This window comes from Musa acuminata, chromosome BXJ3-2 (genome assembly GCF_036884655.1).
Source record: "Musa acuminata AAA Group cultivar baxijiao chromosome BXJ3-2, Cavendish_Baxijiao_AAA, whole genome shotgun sequence".
In the NCBI taxonomy this organism is placed as follows: Eukaryota; Viridiplantae; Streptophyta; class Magnoliopsida; order Zingiberales; family Musaceae; genus Musa; species Musa acuminata.
This window is the reverse complement of record NC_088350.1, coordinates 16,929,844-16,948,355: the sequence shown is the minus strand read 5'-3', so window position 1 is coordinate 16,948,355 and position 18,512 is coordinate 16,929,844. Positions and strand designations below refer to the sequence as shown.

The window sequence follows — 18,512 nt, the reverse complement described above, 5'->3', positions numbered from 1 at the left end:
TATACTTGTTCGGCTCAGTCCGAATCCAATTGAAGTAAAAGCTGAATCAAGTTTAAGCAAATGGGATGAGACAGACAATGTCTAGCCCATCATCCACGAGTCCCAAATCCTACCTACTAAATAATATTTTAGACTCAGATGCATAAGCATAAATATAAAAGATGTGATCGGTGGAAAAGGCTTATTGCAGGAAGGCAGGCATAAGAAAATTCCACATCCGCAGATACCACATGTTCTTTTGGCCTCAGTATAAAAAGAGATCTTTGCCCAATTTTTGGATGATGCCACAATCATTTAACACGGTTCTAACTTTTAAATCGATTAGGTGGACACGTCACTACTAAAGCAGATTCCCTGTAGCGCTATATCACGGTTACATCTGGAACGAATAAGAAAACCTGACAGTTTTGCTCTACCAAAAACTCTACACAAGTGATTTAAACATGCATCTCCTGTGGAACATTGTACGACAACACGGCATGCTGTGTGATAGCTACACTAGAATTTTGGCAATTATGGTAAAAACAACACATCTTCCCATAGCATATAATTAACTGATGCCCAACATCTGTGGCTTCCACAGAAATATAACGCTCAATAACGTCTTCAGCTACCTTCCCTTCACGACGTCAAATCTTCGGATACTGCAGAGGGTATGCAGTGTGTTGCAAGGATATCTGGTGTCGCAGCCTTTGCAGTTTTTGTCTGGAGGACTACTATCTGTCAGCAAGAAAACGATATGTAGCAAGTGTTTATTCACCAATTTTGTACAAAATTTGCTGCAGTAGAAGCATGACCGGCTTATAGGTCTCATGACATTTTAGGAATGGAAGCAAAACATCACCAATATATATATATATATATATATAAGAAAGGAACTCTTATGAAGGAAACTAAATACTTCCATTACACATTTTTAATGAATTCTTACTCTAGCAAGGGTATATATCAATGCAAAAAAAAGATAACAATAGAAGAAAACTTCTTGGGTAGGATGCCTCCTGCTAGTAGAAGTTGAGAATGCATGCAAAAACATCACTAAAGAAAAAGCTGCTCGGAGAACAATGAGGAACCCTAAGATAACAAAAAGGTGTTGCCTCAGTTAGCTGAAACCAAATCGGTATAAAGTGGATAACTTCATCAGACCCTAAATTATTCAGATTAAAGAATTTTTTTTGCCACTGTTTGGGTTGGTGATACATAAAAGTACAATATTTTGAATTAGCAAGCACTAGCAGTTGGAATACTATAAAGCCAAATGAAAAGCAACTGTGATTAATGTTAACTGGCACCAAAAGAGAGACATACCTGCTGGTACTCGAGATCAAACTTCAAGAACTCCTCGCTGCAATTTTCAACCATGTTTGCCAAGGTTCTCAGATTTTTAACAGGTTTACCATTAAAAGCCATTACCTGTAATCATTGACCAAATGAGAAAGCACTGAAAAGAAAAATTAAAAAATACAAATACAATATTCAGTACAAAATAGAAGTCAATACCCTCATTCTTGTCAATAATTGATAATTAATACATCAGCTACGTTAATATGAAGTTAACATGAGGAACTGTGTCTGGGGAACTAGTGCTAACCTGAGTGTTGACAATATCTTCATAACCAATATTAACATCTGCCACTAGCACCTGGACAGTGATACAACAATTACTAGACAAAAACAACATTTTTTATTGATGCAAATACTAAGGCAGGCATTCACATTCAGAAATAAATAAAGGGGTCGAGAGAAAAAGAAACCTGGGATATCACCACAAGCTGCTCATCATGTGAGTGTGCCATTGTGTGCAAAAGCTTGTCCAGCAATTTCACTGGTGCATCGTATTCATAGTCCTTCCCATACTGCATAGGATGTGGCAGCATATAAGGAACAAAATAAAAAATTCAAGCCTTTGTAAAACACAGTAACAGCTAAAGAAATGCAGAATGTATGTAAATGGTTACCCTTGTTTCTAAAAGAAGCACTCATGTACCAATTAATGATTCTTGCAAAGTGGATGCCACTATTTTTTTTATTCCCGCTATAAAATTAAGTAATATGCTGATACACTGAATTCATCTGATGCATCTAATTTGCTTTTATAGCATGAAAGACAACAATGCAGAATCAAATGGAGTGTGCTAGATAGATAGTGTATCCAGCAAAGATTTCAACACCAGAACAGTACCAGGGACTGGCTGGCCAGTACAGAGACAAAACACTATGGTCAATCTACTGGTCCTGAACCCTGGCAATGGTGGGATACCATGGTATCTAAAGGTGCTAGGAACATAGCATAAAAAGATGACAAATTTTCAATCTAGATCGTAAAGCTAGCAGTATTTAATTGATTCTTTTTTAAAAAAAGATTTAATTGATTCTATTAGACACCACGAAAGTATGAGAAAACAATTAGCAGTCTCAGGTCTAAATCAACAGAGAAAAAAAAATAAAACAAAACCATACATCTAAGTTGAACATGACGATTTTTCTAATATATGAAGGCTGCTAATTTAAATGCAAGCAAAATAGAAGTCATATTTTTACTACAGTAAAACTGTCACCCAAACTCATGATAGCCAGCTTAGACACTTCAAGGAGTATAGAGATGACAATGAGAGAAAAAATAAATAGTAGCACGAGGTGCTATCAAAAGCAGATTTACAAACAAACAAGAGTTGATCCAAATATCAAGGAGGAAGCACATGATAATATCCAACAGTGTCCACTCAACATCCAACAGTTGAATAGATATGAGAAATATGAGACACTTAAAGGAGTATAGATATGAGAAATATAAGAAATCTTGTGTATCGAACTGTTAAGGCATAGCATCCAACAGTGTCCACTCATAACTTTCTGCAAAAAGCAAAATTGAAACAATATTAAGAATAGCAATAAACATGAAGATAGTTTCCACACCTCAGACCGAAGATATGGAACAGATATAGCCGTAAACACAAAGCCAGCAATTATATAATATGAGGGGGGTTTTCCCTTAATGTGAGCCGGAATGAGCCTCTTGTGTGTCGCAAGCTTTATGTTAAATTCATAAACTTTTGAATCACGCAAGACTTTGACCAAAGCATTCTCTCCGGTGTACTTCTGAGAAACAAGATAACTAAACGCAATGCGCTCACCATGCCTGAATGGAACTAAACAACACCACACAATGAAATAAGTGTCACATGTAAAGAGCACATTCATAAAGCAACATCTTATGAAGAAAGAACAAGGTTGCACAAAATATTTATAACCTTCTCTATCTAAAGCAGCTAACATTCTGGGAAAAAAAAATCAACGATGTGCATTATGTTGGTTATATCAATGTAAATCTTAACCATACATTATGTTGAATAAAAACCAACGATGCTCCTCTCTTGGTTATATCAATGTAAATAATAACAAATTATGCAAACAAAGAATGACATTCACCACATCAAATATCATGTAATTATTAAAATTCTAAAAGAACCACAGAAAACAAACTAATAATACCAAGATGTGCATCTGCAGACAATTTAGCACTTCAAGGCAGTAGTTAATAATCCCAAATAACAAATTTGCCTATTCCCAGTTCGATATATTTACCGTCCAAATAATTTGGAGTTTAATGATTATCTATCAAGCACGGTAAATCTCTTTACCATATGGTACATCTTCCACATTTCTAGAGAACAGTATAAAAAGATTACAATGATTCTATTCCATCTGCATGCACTACATAATCTATAAAGCCTGCTGACACTTCAGGTGTAATATAACAAGCTGATGTACCAGATATTTGAGGTCAACTACAAATATTACCATGACACTGAGCATTGTCTTGGACAACATAACTAGACAAAATGCCTTACAGACCTAGAACTGTAGTGAAATCAGTATAGATCCATGTTGATAAGGCCTGATAAATATTATGCTGACTGCCAACTGGCTAAGAATTTATAAGTGTGATAAGTAGATTAAAACCAAGTTGTAAATATTTAAAAAGTATTTAATTGGTTGAACAATCCATAAAATTCTACAAAGCAACTTCTCTTCATATCCAGATGAAGTGCAAGTAAAAGTTTACTTGGGGATTGATCATTCCATAAAATTCTACCCAACTTTTCAAACTTTCACAATCCTGATGAAGTGCAAGTACCATTCTTGACCAAGGAACACAAGAGTGAGAATCATTAAAAGCACTACAAAATCTGTAACTTTTTGCAATGAACACAACAAATTACATCCCAGCCCTATTATTTTTCAAATATGATCCATCCACAGCGATAAATATAAGAGATTGTTCAACATCAGAAACTAAAGGTTGCTCATATCATGAAATGATTGCCTTACCAGTTCCATCATTAGCTATATCAACTCCATCAAAGCTCAAGATAATGTCAGACGACTTCAGAAACTCAAATTCTGGTCCAGTAGGCTCTATTCTTCTCACACGCACACCCTTTTGGTCAGGTTTCATTTCCATTGCCTTGCGCAGATCAGGGTTTTCCATCTTCTGCCACTCAATTCCAAGCATAGGAAATCCTGTAAGAACAAAACAAAATGTGAATAAAGTAAGAATATTGCACAAGGATTTTAGGTAATAAAACATTAAATATCTTCTGAAGATGAAACATCAAAACCTGGATATAAATAACAAATAAATGATTTTACATGAAAAGACAAAATAGGAACATACAAAAACCATGTCACAACCCTGGTCTTAAAATGTAGAAATATATCATTACAAATAGATCGCATTCTGGACATAACTTATCCTCAAATATGACATTTCTTATAGTGCATTAGCATAGAAAAGGACAGCAATAACCCAAAAGGGAATATCTTGAGATTAACCCTGGGTAAAATTATCTTTGCATGCAGAGCAGGTAGCAGAGCTAAACAGATTAAACTTTTGAAACAAAGTGGACATAAATAGCAAACGAAATTAAGAATGACAATATTTGCAAGCCCTGCATTGCAAAGTAAAACTACAAGCCACCTGGCTTGCATTGTGTATATGATAATCTTGCAAGGACCCTAAAGCCAAGGTTTTAAATGTCACTCTGATACAAAATACCAACTAGACAAGTACAATACAATATTCTCATGGAGCAATGCAGACAAGGTGTTCGACACCTGTCTAAGATAATTTTCGGTTCTTGTTTCAGGCTATTTTCTTGATGTTTTCGAGTCAGAAAACTAGTCAGCCCCCTTTTTTTTGTTGCCAATGTTTTTGTTTTGTGTTTTTATCATGTAAAATGTGAAAATGTTTTTGGCTATGCGGCATCGCACGAAGGGAAAAATGACCTAAAATTGCACCATTTTCACATGCCATGGGCTGATTTCTGGTTGACGACCTAGCGGTGTCAAACATCAACCGTCACAGCACCTTAGAACACCCCAAGTGGCATCGGCACAAATGGGGCTTTGGGTAAGTGTATAAGGGGGTGATGCAATGCTTTTACTGTACCCGATTTCTATTCAATAAAAGTGCTGGGTGAACATTGAGCCTACATCTATCTTCAAAATCCCCTTGCTGTGTGCTCATTCAACCCGTTTTCAAGACCCTTTCGAGCCTAATAAAAGCTTCTTTCTTTGTGTTGCTCATGATCTCGGTTATCTTGCCTTTTTCATGCGTGATGGTGGAAAATGACTCGCACGTTCACCTCTGTAATCTTTTCTTCGTTGTGCAAGTCCTGTATGGACTACACGCAGTGATTTTAAAAGGCACTTGGGCGCTCGCCTAGGCGCTCGGGCGAGGCGAGGCGTGGCGAGGCCCAAGCGCCTCGCTAATCTCCCAGGCGGCGCGCTTCAAACAGGCGCCGCCTGGGCGCTCGCCCGAGCCCAGGTGCTAGGCGCTTCGGGCGAGCGCCCGGGTTAACCAAGGCGACCGAACCAGGATTTTAGGTTTGGTTCGATCCTGGTTCGATCTATGATGGTTAGTTGGTTCAATCGAACCAACTAAAACTGATATAAGTGACAACCGAACCCTAACCCTCACCGTTGCCAATCCCGACCTCGATCCCGATCCCACTACTCGCCGCTGTCGCTGCTCGCAAACGCTGCCGTTGTCGCCACTCGCGCCTCCCGCCGCTCGCCGCTCCTGCTCCCGCTGCTCGTAAACGTTGCCGTTGTCGCCACTCATGCCTCCCGCTACTCGCCGCTCTCGCTACCGCTGTAGCCGCTGCCGCTTCCTCTTTTCTCAGTCAGCAGGCTCAGCACCCCTTTACACTTCCTTTTAACAATATACGTATACTATATATTGTTAATATTATTAAGTTTATTTGAAATGATTAATTTTCAATACTGTTAATAGATTAATAATATATTATTTTGATTTTAATACTGTTAATTTTTATTTATTTGAAACTTTTTGTTAATGTGACATTATGATTTTGTATCTTAGATTTTCTTAATTTAATAGCATATTTTTATTTAAAATTTTAAATAATTATATTTATTAATTATATTATATATTTTTTATATTTTAGCGTCTCGCTTGGCTCGGGCTAGCGCCTAGCGCCTCGAGTGTTTTTGGACCTTGGCGTCTTTTAGTGCCTAGCGCTTTTTAAATCACTGACTACACTTGGTTAAGGGCTAGGTTAACCATTGTGGATGCATATCACTTGGGTGTCGCATGCCTTAGGCAATCCCAACTAAGGACGCAACAATATACTAGGTGATGCACCGACTTGTACTACCCCTAATCACCCAAAATAATAATAAAATATTGAATAATAATAATGATAACCGTACCACCTAATAAGGTATGAGGCAATACATATTGATCCACCTTACGGTCGTTATGCAGAACAACTCATTTCGAGCGATACGTAGGAAGAATGGGGTATGCCACCTGACATACCCTGTATATTGCCTGATATGGCCAATACTAAACAATTATCGATTAGATTCTGACTGTTATCAGAGCTAACCGATCATATCCTCGAGAAAAATTATCTTTCCATGCAATGCAGCTAACAAAGCTAAACAGATTAAACATTTAAAACAAAGAGGATACAAATATCAAAAGAAATTAAAAATCAAAATATTTACAATCCCTACATTGTAAAGTAAAATTACAAGACACTTGGCTTACATTATGCATTTGATAATCTTGTAGGGATCGCAAAGCCAAGGTTTTAAAATATTGAATACAGTAATGACTACCATACGAAATGGGTGGCAATACGTACCGATCCGCCCGATGACTAATTTGCAAACCAACCCGTTTCGAGTGGCGCATTAAGCACGAGGAATAACGTCAAGCACACCCCCTATATTGCCTAGTACAGTCGATACTCAACCATAAACAATTTGATTTCAATCATATCAATTCAATGGGCCAATTCAATTACGGTCAAACGATCAAATCCCTTATTGAGGCTAGTTCCCCTCTTTTTAAAGCCCTTTCCTCCCCTCTTCACTCCTCGTCACTTATGCTCTTTCTCACTCTCTTCCTCAATTAAACATCCTAATTGATAATTAGAGCTCATAAAAAATTTCAAAAGATTCAAACGCATCATTTGGTGGAAGGTACGCAACAACTATTACATGCCTACATACCACAATCATACTTGCCTCAGGAGACTCCTCGGACACGTCATTAATGATGATCAAGCAACAACTATTATCATGTTGATGCATCAATAGCATACTGTTTACAAGTACACTATGTCATGGGAAAAGACATACCATATTGATATATGAATTCCAATGGCTATGGAATTCTGACTTTGATTTTGGTTGTATGAGCACATATGCTTCCATTTATTACTTGCTGAAATCATAAAGTTTCGACACACAATATAAGATCTCAATTGATATCTTCATAAATGATTCAAGACCAATGACAACAAATGACCGTGCGATAAAGTTGCCCCTAAACGATCCAAAAAAGATAAAATTCATTATCTCATCCTAAAAACTGACCATTACTAACCATATGACTCATTTGCACTTTATTCTTATCAAAATTAAATTGAAATTGCAATAAATTAAGATAAGGGGTTAAAATAAGTTTTAAATTTTAATCCATTTTTTGGCCAATTTTCTGAAAACTAATACGTATCGATTCGAACCAAAATTGGCACCGCTGATCAACACGAGACGATGAACCTTCTGGATACAAATCCATGATTGCACCGGAGTTTCTTTATTATCTTGGACAAGTCAAGGATGCTTTCTTATTCTAAAACACTCTATTCCATGAGTCTACTCTGATGCCCTCAAGGTTGACTTCCACTACCTCTTCAACCTTACATCTAAGAGTGCCTTTGTTGTTGAAGGATATCTTCGATCCAAGTTCCATCTAAGTCTTGGCTATACCTTAGGGCTTTCATCAAAAAATGTAACTACCTTGTAGTGTTTCCAAAAGGCACTCAAACACTCACCTAAGGCGCCTTTCATTAGTTACTCTCTATGATAAGTTTTCTGTATGGTTTGCTCACTCTAAAAATACAAAAAAACTACTTGTTTTCTGCAATCCTCCAGGAAACAAAATGTGGAGCGGATCTTTAGTAATTAATCTGAAAAAAAATCAACAAGATTAAAAATCAGGAATAAACAGAACAATAGCAGAAGGCCTGTTTCTGCTTCTGTGAAAGAACAATTTGGGCTTGCTAGTAGAGAGATAAATAGGAGGACAAATGCAAAATTGTCAGATACAAAAAGATTGTTGGGTGAACTAAGTGGGATGTCGAAAAGATATATCATCCAATTTTATAGTTAAATCTTACAACAGCTCAGCTTTGCTAATTGGAGCCCATTCAGACCTATCCACAAATTAGTGAAAATATTATTGTTATTCAGTACATCTAACATCAATTACATATATCTTACCGCAAGCAGAGTAACACAATTTCTGGCATTCTAAAATCATTTAAGCTAAGCAAAAGTTTTTGAGTTCCAACAGCCCTACACCAATGATCACAATAAATTAAATGGAAAAGTTAATGCAACCAAGCATGAACTTCGGAAACAACATGATGTCAACATGTAATATACATCAAAATACAAAGAAATTATGCAGCATCAATTTGAATGAACACAATAAAGAACCACAATAACAAGCAAATTTATTAAGTACCTGTATATTCTCCTGACTTTTCATAGTCATTAATGAAGTGCATAATGACAGGCGTAGGTATGACATAACCTATATTCTCCACATCTTCATGTTTGAGGGACTGAAATGCTATACCTACACATTTTCCCTTATCATTGAAAGCAGGGCCACCCGAATTTCCTGAGTTTATGGCTGCATCTATCTGAAATGGTGAAGCTAATTAAGTCAAAAGGAACCAAGAATAAAAGAAGAAAAAAAATCAACAGCGTTAAATTTAGAAGTGGTCAACAATATCAAAAAAATGAAATAGGGTAAGAAATCAAATTTATAATAAATGTAATGGAGGATTTTGCTAAAAGAACTTTAGAAAGGAAAACTAAACCAAGTTTCAGCTTCCAAACCTGTAGACCTAAAAGCTCTGTAGAACCATGGACATAGGATAGTATTTCCATGCGTGATACAACACCACTAGTGACAGATATTGTGTCTCCACCAATTGGATATCCTACAACAGTAACAGCATCTTGAAGAGCTGGCAAGGAACCAAATTCCACTGGAGAGACGCCTTCCCAGAATTCATCATTGTCGACAGTCAGCATAGCTGCAGTAAGAAAAAAACAAAAGAAATCATAAATACCAAGAGCAAAGAAAAAATAGATAGGAAGATATTGGTCATATACTATATATCATATACCACTTAAGTCATGCAGGGAAATGAAAATCATACATGCAAAAAACCGATGATCTGATTAATTATTTTATTCAGTAATATGTATACTTGTTTTTCACAAGCTCCAACAAATTAAAAATATCAAATGAAAGTTCATTATGAAGAAACCTCATCTTTGATCAGTAATTAACATGAGACGTGCTTTAGAAAGGTCAAGATTTATCATTACTCTAACTTAAAAACATTTTCTTAAGCTTTAGTTTCCTTTTAATCATTTTACTATATAGAGTAAGGAATAGTTTGCTTTAAGGATAAGACGGGGTGCATTTCATTACTCGAACATAATATCTTTTCTTTAATGTTGTTAATGTCATGCTGGACCACTCCATTGTTAGGTGTCCACTAGAATAAAGTTGCCTAGAGCATAGATGGTAGATAGCATCAGGTGACCCATTAATCGCTTACAATTCTCTAAAGCACTGCTATGCATATCACTCAGTCCTTTTTTTAACCACTGCCACCCAGGCACAACCAGCCCCAGAAGTGAAAAGAGGTACAACCAATGAGGCCTGAACAGGTACACAAGGTGTCTAACAAATGGCACAAGCAACAAGCACAGAAGGTGCAAGCAAAAGACACAAGGTGCCTGTAAAAGGGATAGGACCTCACCGTGTTGAACCACAACCAAATGCTCAACCATCGTGGTAAAGGGATGGGAGCATCTAACCTCCTTTTCTTTGCAAAGATGTTATATCATGGTGAAGCCAATATTTGATCCTATATTCTTGGTCTCCTATTAAGATTTTCTCAAATAGAAGGTCATGCTAGGCTTGCTACAACCTTCCCTATCATCCAATTTTTTTTAATAAATTACCATCATCTGACTTAACCTTCATATAGATGTCTGATCTAGGCCACATGTCTATATATTCAAAAAAAAACTTTAGCATCTACAGCTTTCCTAATTTCCATTTCTTGGTTCAATCTAAGTCACTAGCATTTTAATTCACTTCGCACTCACTCAAACACAGAATATCCTTTGGTATGGCATCTATATAAAGGAATACATTTAATTAAGCACCCTCATTAATTCTAACTTTTCTAACTCTTTGAATTGCTGCTACAAAAGATGTACGGGAATTTTGATAACTGTATAATCATATTATCTCCTACTTGGCAAGAAACAGTGAAGCACAATTGCAGATACGTAAATGATATTACAGCATATCCATGACTTGGCAATGAGACAAAAAGGTGATGATGATGGAAAAAAAGAGAAAAAAAATTTTATTAATAACATCTCATTTTTTTCAAAGTTATAAGATTGCTTAAAAAATGGATCTGTCAGATGCCAAACCAAAAACTTGATACTCAAATTTTATTGTCAAAGAGTTTATTACTGTCTAAATTTGGAATTTGAGACACCAAGATACATGCCTGACACGATCAATCAGATAGAGATGGGTCTTAGTGACTCCAGTAAGAAGGTCACAATGGTTTAATTTGTTAGTTAAGAAATTCATATTTAGCACCTTATTCACCACATTGAACAATATGTCCCAAAGATGTCATAGTAAGATGACAAATCATTTTGGCTTACTTCATCCTATTCTAACAAAAGCTCCCTTCTAGTCATATCAAGTAATAATGTATCATCTCAACTCTAAACCAATGGGCCCAGTAAAATAAACTCTGGCATCAGAGGACCAAAAATGTCATACGAACCCTTGTAGCTACTAAACACTTTTCCATACGTCTACAGAAATATATGTGTATATAAATAGGATGAGGATAACGTAGAAAGACAAAGGAGAACCATAAATCCCCTCATCTCAGGAAATGGTTTATTCAAATGCCATTGATTTCGAGTTGCTGTCTGACTGTGTCACAGAAGCGGAAAAAGCATCCAGACAATGATATTTTCAAAAACGATAACATATACACAAGCGGAAAAAGCATCCATTTCATAGTTCTAACGAGTATTTTCGAACTGAAATCGAAGAACCTATTCGTCATAAATGATAACCTTCTAATCTTACCGATATCACACTCAGTCCCGATCGCCAACACAGTAGCAACGTACTTTGTATCAGACCCACGCTTCTTTAGCTTCACCTGAGTGTAGTGCTCGACCGAGTGGGCATTGGTCAGCACTCGTCTGCCTCCAATGATGAACCCGCTGCTGCTCGAGCTGTACTGCCGCTTCCGCTGCCACGGCAGCGAGAAGTTTGGCTCCGTGTGCACGCAGAAGACCTTGACGACCGCGTCCATGGAGGGCACGACTCTCACCACCTGGTCCCACCGCGGTGGCGGATCGAGGGAGACCACGGCGAGACCGGACTCGCCGTGCTCGCCGTTGATGGCGACGACCTGGGAGCCCCGTCGGATGGGGGAGGAGGCGGGAGAGTCAGCGGGGGCAAGGTTTTGGCGGCGTGTGGCCTTCTTGGGCCGGCCCCTTCCGCGACGGGGCTTGGGGGAAGCAGAGTCGGGGATCTCTTGCGGCTCGTCGAGGGCGGACGGCGAAGGAGCACCGGATGCAGCCATCTGGAAGTCCATGGTCTCGGCGACGGCCTTCTTGGTCTTACGGCCGCGCTTCCGCTTCGAGTGCTCCATTAAAGGCGTCTAGGGTCTGGGAAACCCTAGGAAGGAGGAAGAGGAAGAGGAAGAGGAAGGAGACGGCGGAACACTATTTATGCGGTTAGGGTTGAATGAGACGAGGAAAAAGGAGAAGGGGGAAGAAAACAAGATACTTAATCTACGAGCTTGCCGAATGCTCTTAGCCGCACCTGATTACTATTCGACACAGAAACCACCTCGCCGGGGCCTACCATGGAGCCCTCTTTTTACCACAATTCCAAGAAAAGGTATATGTTGCGGTAGGAGAAATTAGGACGCAGAAATATATAAACTGATCGCAAGAGAAAAACAATCGTAGCGGCTTTGGCTCTTGTTGATGGAGGCAGTTGGGTCGGATCCGATTAGCTCGGGTCGGATCGAATCCGATTAATGTGATGGCTGGGTTAGAATATTATGAAATAACAAAAGTAATTTCATAAGTGTGGATCAATCAATCCCCTTTGGGTAGGTAATGAAGAACTAACTCCATCAAGATTAACCTTTTTTTATTTCAAAGTTATTTTGTTTGGTTTAGATTTACGATTTTTATTTCCTTCTCACCAAATTATGTGTATAAAATCAGAGTAAGAGGACTAATCATATTGTTGAAAGAAAAGAATATTCTTTGCAGAAATGAAAAATTACAAACTCAACCAAAACAAATAAAAAAGAAATAAGGATTTTGAGTTGCACTGGTTTTAGATTTCCAATGGTCAACCACCACACCGAAGTAATCAACGTTGCAAGTAATTTTAGATGAATTTCCTAGATAATCAATCACAACATAAATGGGCTCAAAAAGTATTTGCATAGATTTCTGGTTTCATTGGCCATTCAAAAATAAAATCTATTAATGTGTTCAACTCAAAGGTAAAAAGCCATATCAACAAATCGATAAATTAACTTTACAACGGTTGAATCTCGTATTTTGATGATGAAACCAATTGATAATTGTATTTATGTTTTAATCTGCGTTTTGAGTGATGTAGGATGCTCCGATCATGATGAGACAATTAAAGCAGAAAAAAATCATGTTGTGCTGGAGGAACATGTTAGAAGATTGGACGTCGGGCCGATGGATCGGTCGACGTATCGACAGAAGGCTTCGAGCCGTGGATTTGGGAATCGGGCCAAGAAGAGTGGGTATTGCGCCAAGGATATCGGAGTTGCGGAGTCAACTGGCCGATTAAGCAATAGGCCGTAGGAGAGGACGATGAGCCGAAGAATCGGACGAAGCGTCGAGGGACCAATGCCATGTCGGACAACTTAGTTAATTGCTTAGGATTAATTGTCTCGATCGAAGTTTTGTTTTAAGTGTACAGGATTAACTACGATGAAAGAAAGACATGCAGCAGGAGTTACGCCGGAGTCAAGACTATGATCACGTTGGGAGTTCGAGAGCTCGACGAAAGTCCGGACAATCGTCGAAGGTTCTACGAGAACAAATCCGAGAAGTCCAAGAGCTTGCCAAAAGAAGCTCATCGGAACTTGCCAAGTGGATCATCGCAAGTCCAGGAGTTTGCCGGAAGTCCGTCGGAGCATCACCGAGGGTTCATCGGATGATCGACGGAAGCTCGCCGGAAGAAGCGATTGACGCACCGGAGCAAGTTGCAGTAAATGTCTTAAGAAATTCGTAGTTAGCATGATGATTAAGTTAGAAATGAGAGGTGATCCCATTAACTTAATCTTGGGACAATTGGGCCCTTGATAGACCCAAATTGGCCCGAATGGATCAGCCCATTCGGACCCAGATTACTTGGGCAGAGGTGGCACCACTTGGGTCGGCAGTGGCACCGCCCAGGGCTTAGTCTTCGAGCTCTGGCTGAGCGGTGCAACCGCCTGAGCTCGGTCTCCGAGCTCTGGCTGGGCGGTGCAACCGCCCCAGTTAGGCGGTGGCACCGCCTGAGCTCGGTCTCCGAGCTCTGGCAGGAGGTGCAACCGCCCCTAACAAGCGGTGGCACTACCCAGGGGCTCAGTCTTCGAGCTCTACCAAGCGGTGCAACCGCCAGACCCCAGAATTCGAGGAGATGACAGTTTTGAGCTCGGAATTCAAACTGGTTTGGGGGCTATAAATACCCCACTCTTTCAGCAATGAAAGTGCAACCAAAAACCACCGAAATCCTGATCTTACTCTGTGATTTTTAGAGCTCAAAAGTGTTGTATGAGTTAAAAGTTCTCCTTTCTCTTTTCTTCCAAGTTTTGATCTATCAAGAGAGGAAAGAAAATTCTGTAAGGGTTGTCTCCTAAGCCTGTCAAAAGGAGTGAAACTATAAAAAGGTAGTTGGTCTTAGCCTATTGAAGGAAGGCCTCTAGTGGATGTCAGTGACCTCGTCGGTGGAGGAAGCCAAAAGTGGATGTAGGTCAAGATTGACCGAACCACTCTAAATCTTGGTTTGCATTTACTTTGAGCATACTATCTTTACTGCAAACCTCCTCAATAACTTACTACCTTCTGCGCATTTACGATCGTGTTTCAAAGTTCAGTATTTTCCGAATCGGCATTTAGACGTAAATCAGTTTTATCGTACGAACATCATATTTCAGTTTTTTCCGAATCGGCATTTAGACGTAAATCAGTTTTATCGTACGAACATCATATTTCAGTTTATGCTTACATTCTAATTTTCATCGTAATTGCAAACTGCCTTCATAGACTTGCTTTAACTGCATCTTGGTTGATCACAAGTTAAAGTGATTTACGAATCGGCTTTTCTACCAAAATCGCTCTTATCGTACGCAGTTTTAATCGTCGAAAGTTTTCTGCTGTACTAATTCAACCCCCCCCCCCCCTCTTAGTGCTCTTGATCCTAATAACAATAACAACAACAACATGCATGATTTAAGTAAGCATATGAACTTCTCCTTGGCCTATGAGGAATGAAATAACAAGTGTCTATCCTTGATACCAAGCCACCCTCCTTTTTAGCTCTGATAACTATCTACCTGCCTTTAGAATTATTCTCTTTCTTGCAAAGGAGATTTTTAATAGTTTTCACAATAGAATATGTAACTTTATGGATAGCCAACCATATAATAAAGAGAGAATACCCACACCAGTAACTTCAATAAATAAGAAAGTAAAGTATCACGCAACAATAAGGAGATAAATGGGTCTCCTTGCCTAATATCATGGTAAATGGAATGCTCCCACTCTCATTGATGTAACATATCAAAATATGAGAGAAAATACAGTAATATACCCAATCAATTATCTTTTGAGAAAAATATAGAAGCTTCATCATGTTATAAATAGAGGTTCAAGACAACCGATCATAAGTCTTCTCTAAGTCTATTTTCATCATGATATATGAATTTTACCATGAGATCGAAATAAACAAGGGTTAATCTCTTAAGCTACTAAAATATTGTTACACATGTTGTGACCCGGAAGACTGTTTCGAGGATATAATCTTATGAAATATAGGCTTTAATTTTATTAGCAAGTAGCTTAGTAAAAATTCTATAGATGACATCGCACAAAGAAATATGTCCAAAATCATTGATCTGAGAAGGGGTCTCACACTTAGGAATGAAAGGTTCTAGGCCAAAATACTCATGCAAAAAGGTTGAAGTATGAAAATAGTTAAAAGTCTTAAAAGATATATAATATTTCAAAAGTGAAATGAATTTGTTTCTAATTTTCAATAGGGAAGTTATTAATAAAGATCTTAGAAATAAGATTTCCTCTATGCCTTAAGGTAATCAAACTATGGTAATTCTTGAAGTTTCTATCTCCTTTATACAATCACTTAGTTTTAGCTCGCACTTAATCTACCTAAGTAGTGTCTGTAGGTGATTGTTGATAGAAAGGAGTGCAACTTCCTTCACATTAGAAAGAGGGTCAAGAAAAGCTCTAGTTTCAAGATCAGTAATTTAGTTCTTCATCTTATTAAACAGATCTTCAATATTTCTTAAGGGTCTAAAAAGAAAAAAGAACTAACCTATGACTACTTAAAATAATGAAGATGTCTTGCATACCCGAATTATGGCTAAGAGATTATTTACACTTACTATCAATAATATATTTAGCCTCCTTATAATCAATACAGAAGCTATGAAATTTAAATATATTCATTTTAGGATTGAGGGGACATAGGGCAAGGTGTTCAATAATATAATATACAAAATAATGTAATCATTGATATTGGTAAAAGACTTATCTAATCTTGCTAAACCTCTTCGATTAATAGACCACACAAAAGGTTGACCAGAAAAATCAAGATCAAATAAACCAACATTATTAATAAGTTATTGAAAACACCTAACAAAATTATTGATAGAAAACATGGAACTGACTATTGCAAAGATCCTATTTACGATTTATTTTGCTATAGAGTCTTTAAGCACTAGCCACAACCTTTAACTTAGGAGTTAGGGGTATTCATTAATTTTTTTATCTTTGATATCCACTTAGGAAGGGCGGTGTGGTGGGATGAAGGTCTTTATCCTCATGGTCACTCTTTGATATCACTAGGATCTTAGTAGACTAATGATTTCACACCGAAAGAAAACTTTCAAAAAAAATCCCACATCATCTTATGACATGCACCATTGATGTCGCATTATCTTTTGTTATATGTGTTTCTTGCAAAAGCATAACGTGAGGTTTGTATTTATGGAGGAGAAAAGATAGATAATTTTTCACTATTCTCCTCTTTAGACCATAATAGTTCTATCTAATAAAACTCATAACTAAAAAGAAAAAGAGTCATGGGCTCCTCATTGCAAAGATCCTATTTACGATTTATTTTGCTATAGAGTCTTAAAGCACTAGCCACAACCTTTAACTTAGGAGTTAGGGGTATTCATTAATTTTTTTATCTTTGATATCCACTTAGGAAGGGCGGTGTGGTGGGATGAAGGTCTTTATCCTCATGGTCACTCTTTAGAGGGGATCTCGTTTGCTCCTCTTTAATTGCAAGCAAGGCTAGTTCCACGATCGTCACTAAGGCATAGAATATTTTAGGGATATCATCGAGGGATGTTTCGATAGCATCGCCCACATCTTAGGTGGCAAGGGGAACCAAAGCCTTTTCAATATATATGATTGCCATCCATTATCAATTCACATCCTTATATCGTCTTAGATTAGATCAATTTAGCACTGATTGATCCATTAACTATTGGACCAAGTTCAATCCAAGCTTTGTCATTGAGCGCTTCGTCACTGAGGTAGTCCTGTTAGCATAAAATCTATAATTATGCTATCTGTAATGCAGAAAAACTTTTATGCTAGGATTGAAATCAAATAAATTTGGATTTAATAATATTACGATGTACCTTTTATTGTTATTCAGAAGAATAAACCTTATATGATCTACAGACGCACCATCGTCGGATCTAAGATATCAATCTACAAGGAGAACTAGGTATTCCTTCTCCTCTCTTCCTATCTTTTCATAGGTCTATATAGATTGATGGATTAGAGAGATTGAGAGAAAAATCTTAATCTCTCAACTACGTTGAGATGCATCTTATTTAGCTCATAGAGGTCCTATCTATTTATAGGCGAGAGCATAGGGTCTAGGATACGTTATTAGGAGAGTTTCTCCTATCAAAGGCATCCCCTAAGGAATCCTATTATAACATGAACTTCTTTTCTATTGGTCAATAACCATAATCAGAATCCAATCATATCTATAATATATCTTACCTAATTAAATAGGGACACATAATTTAACATTGTCCCACTTGGTCAATTAATTAGTAAGATAAAAAAAGACTTAAAATCAAAAATAAATAAATAAAATTTATTTAAAAATATTTTGACCTAATTGGATTCTGAAATTTTAGAAAAACTATATACACGTGCATAAATTTTAAAAGTAGGTCAATAAGTCCAATAAATATAATAATACTACATTAAGTCTGATTAACAATATGAGTCATAGCGATTGTATGCCATAAGTGCCACACTTCTTTTTATATACCATAACACTATTAGCCTTTCCTAATGTAGTCCAAAATGACCCCTATAATTTATCTTGTCAAGACAATCCTGTCATCACATTCAACCATAATATGTACATACATAATTATGAACATGATAATAGAAACAAATAATTTTAAGTACGTAAGCAAGAATGTCAATTATAATATCCACTCAAACATGCATCACCATATCCTTTATGAGTTACTCACCAACCCAATCATACAAACATGTTCTTTTAAAATACT

General features: G+C 37.4%; 1 protein-coding gene across 1 annotated transcript; it reads right to left on the bottom strand.

Annotated features, from left to right (window-relative positions):
• Window positions 1-248: 248 nt before the first annotated feature.
• LOC103968467 (protease Do-like 9) lies at window positions 249-12,428 on the bottom strand. Its single transcript, XM_009381704.3, has 9 exons — window positions 11,759-12,428; window positions 9,451-9,650; window positions 9,071-9,251; window positions 4,333-4,524; window positions 2,917-3,149; window positions 1,755-1,856; window positions 1,592-1,642; window positions 1,309-1,413; window positions 249-720 (listed from the first exon to the last, which is right to left on the bottom strand). The coding sequence occupies exons 1-9, from the start codon at window positions 12,330-12,332 to the stop codon at window positions 622-624; spliced, it is 1,737 nt and encodes a 578-aa protein (XP_009379979.1). The 5' UTR covers window positions 12,333-12,428; the 3' UTR covers window positions 249-621.
• Window positions 12,429-18,512: the final 6,084 nt, after the last annotated feature.

What these genes read in the sequence shown, in the direction of transcription:
- LOC103968467 (XM_009381704.3), bottom strand. Translation starts at nt 12,332, where the DNA reads ATGGAGCACTCGAAGCGGAAGCGCGGCCGTAAGACCAAGAAGGCCGTC. An exon ending in AAAGTCAGGAGAATATACAG is followed by an intron (nt 4,525 to 9,070) that starts GTACTTAATAAA and finishes TTGTTCTTACAG; the next exon opens with GATTTCCTATGCTTGGAATT. An exon ending in TTCCATATCTTCGGTCTGAG is followed by an intron (nt 1,857 to 2,916) that starts GTGTGGAAACTA and finishes CATCCTATGCAG; the next exon opens with TATGGGAAGGACTATGAATA.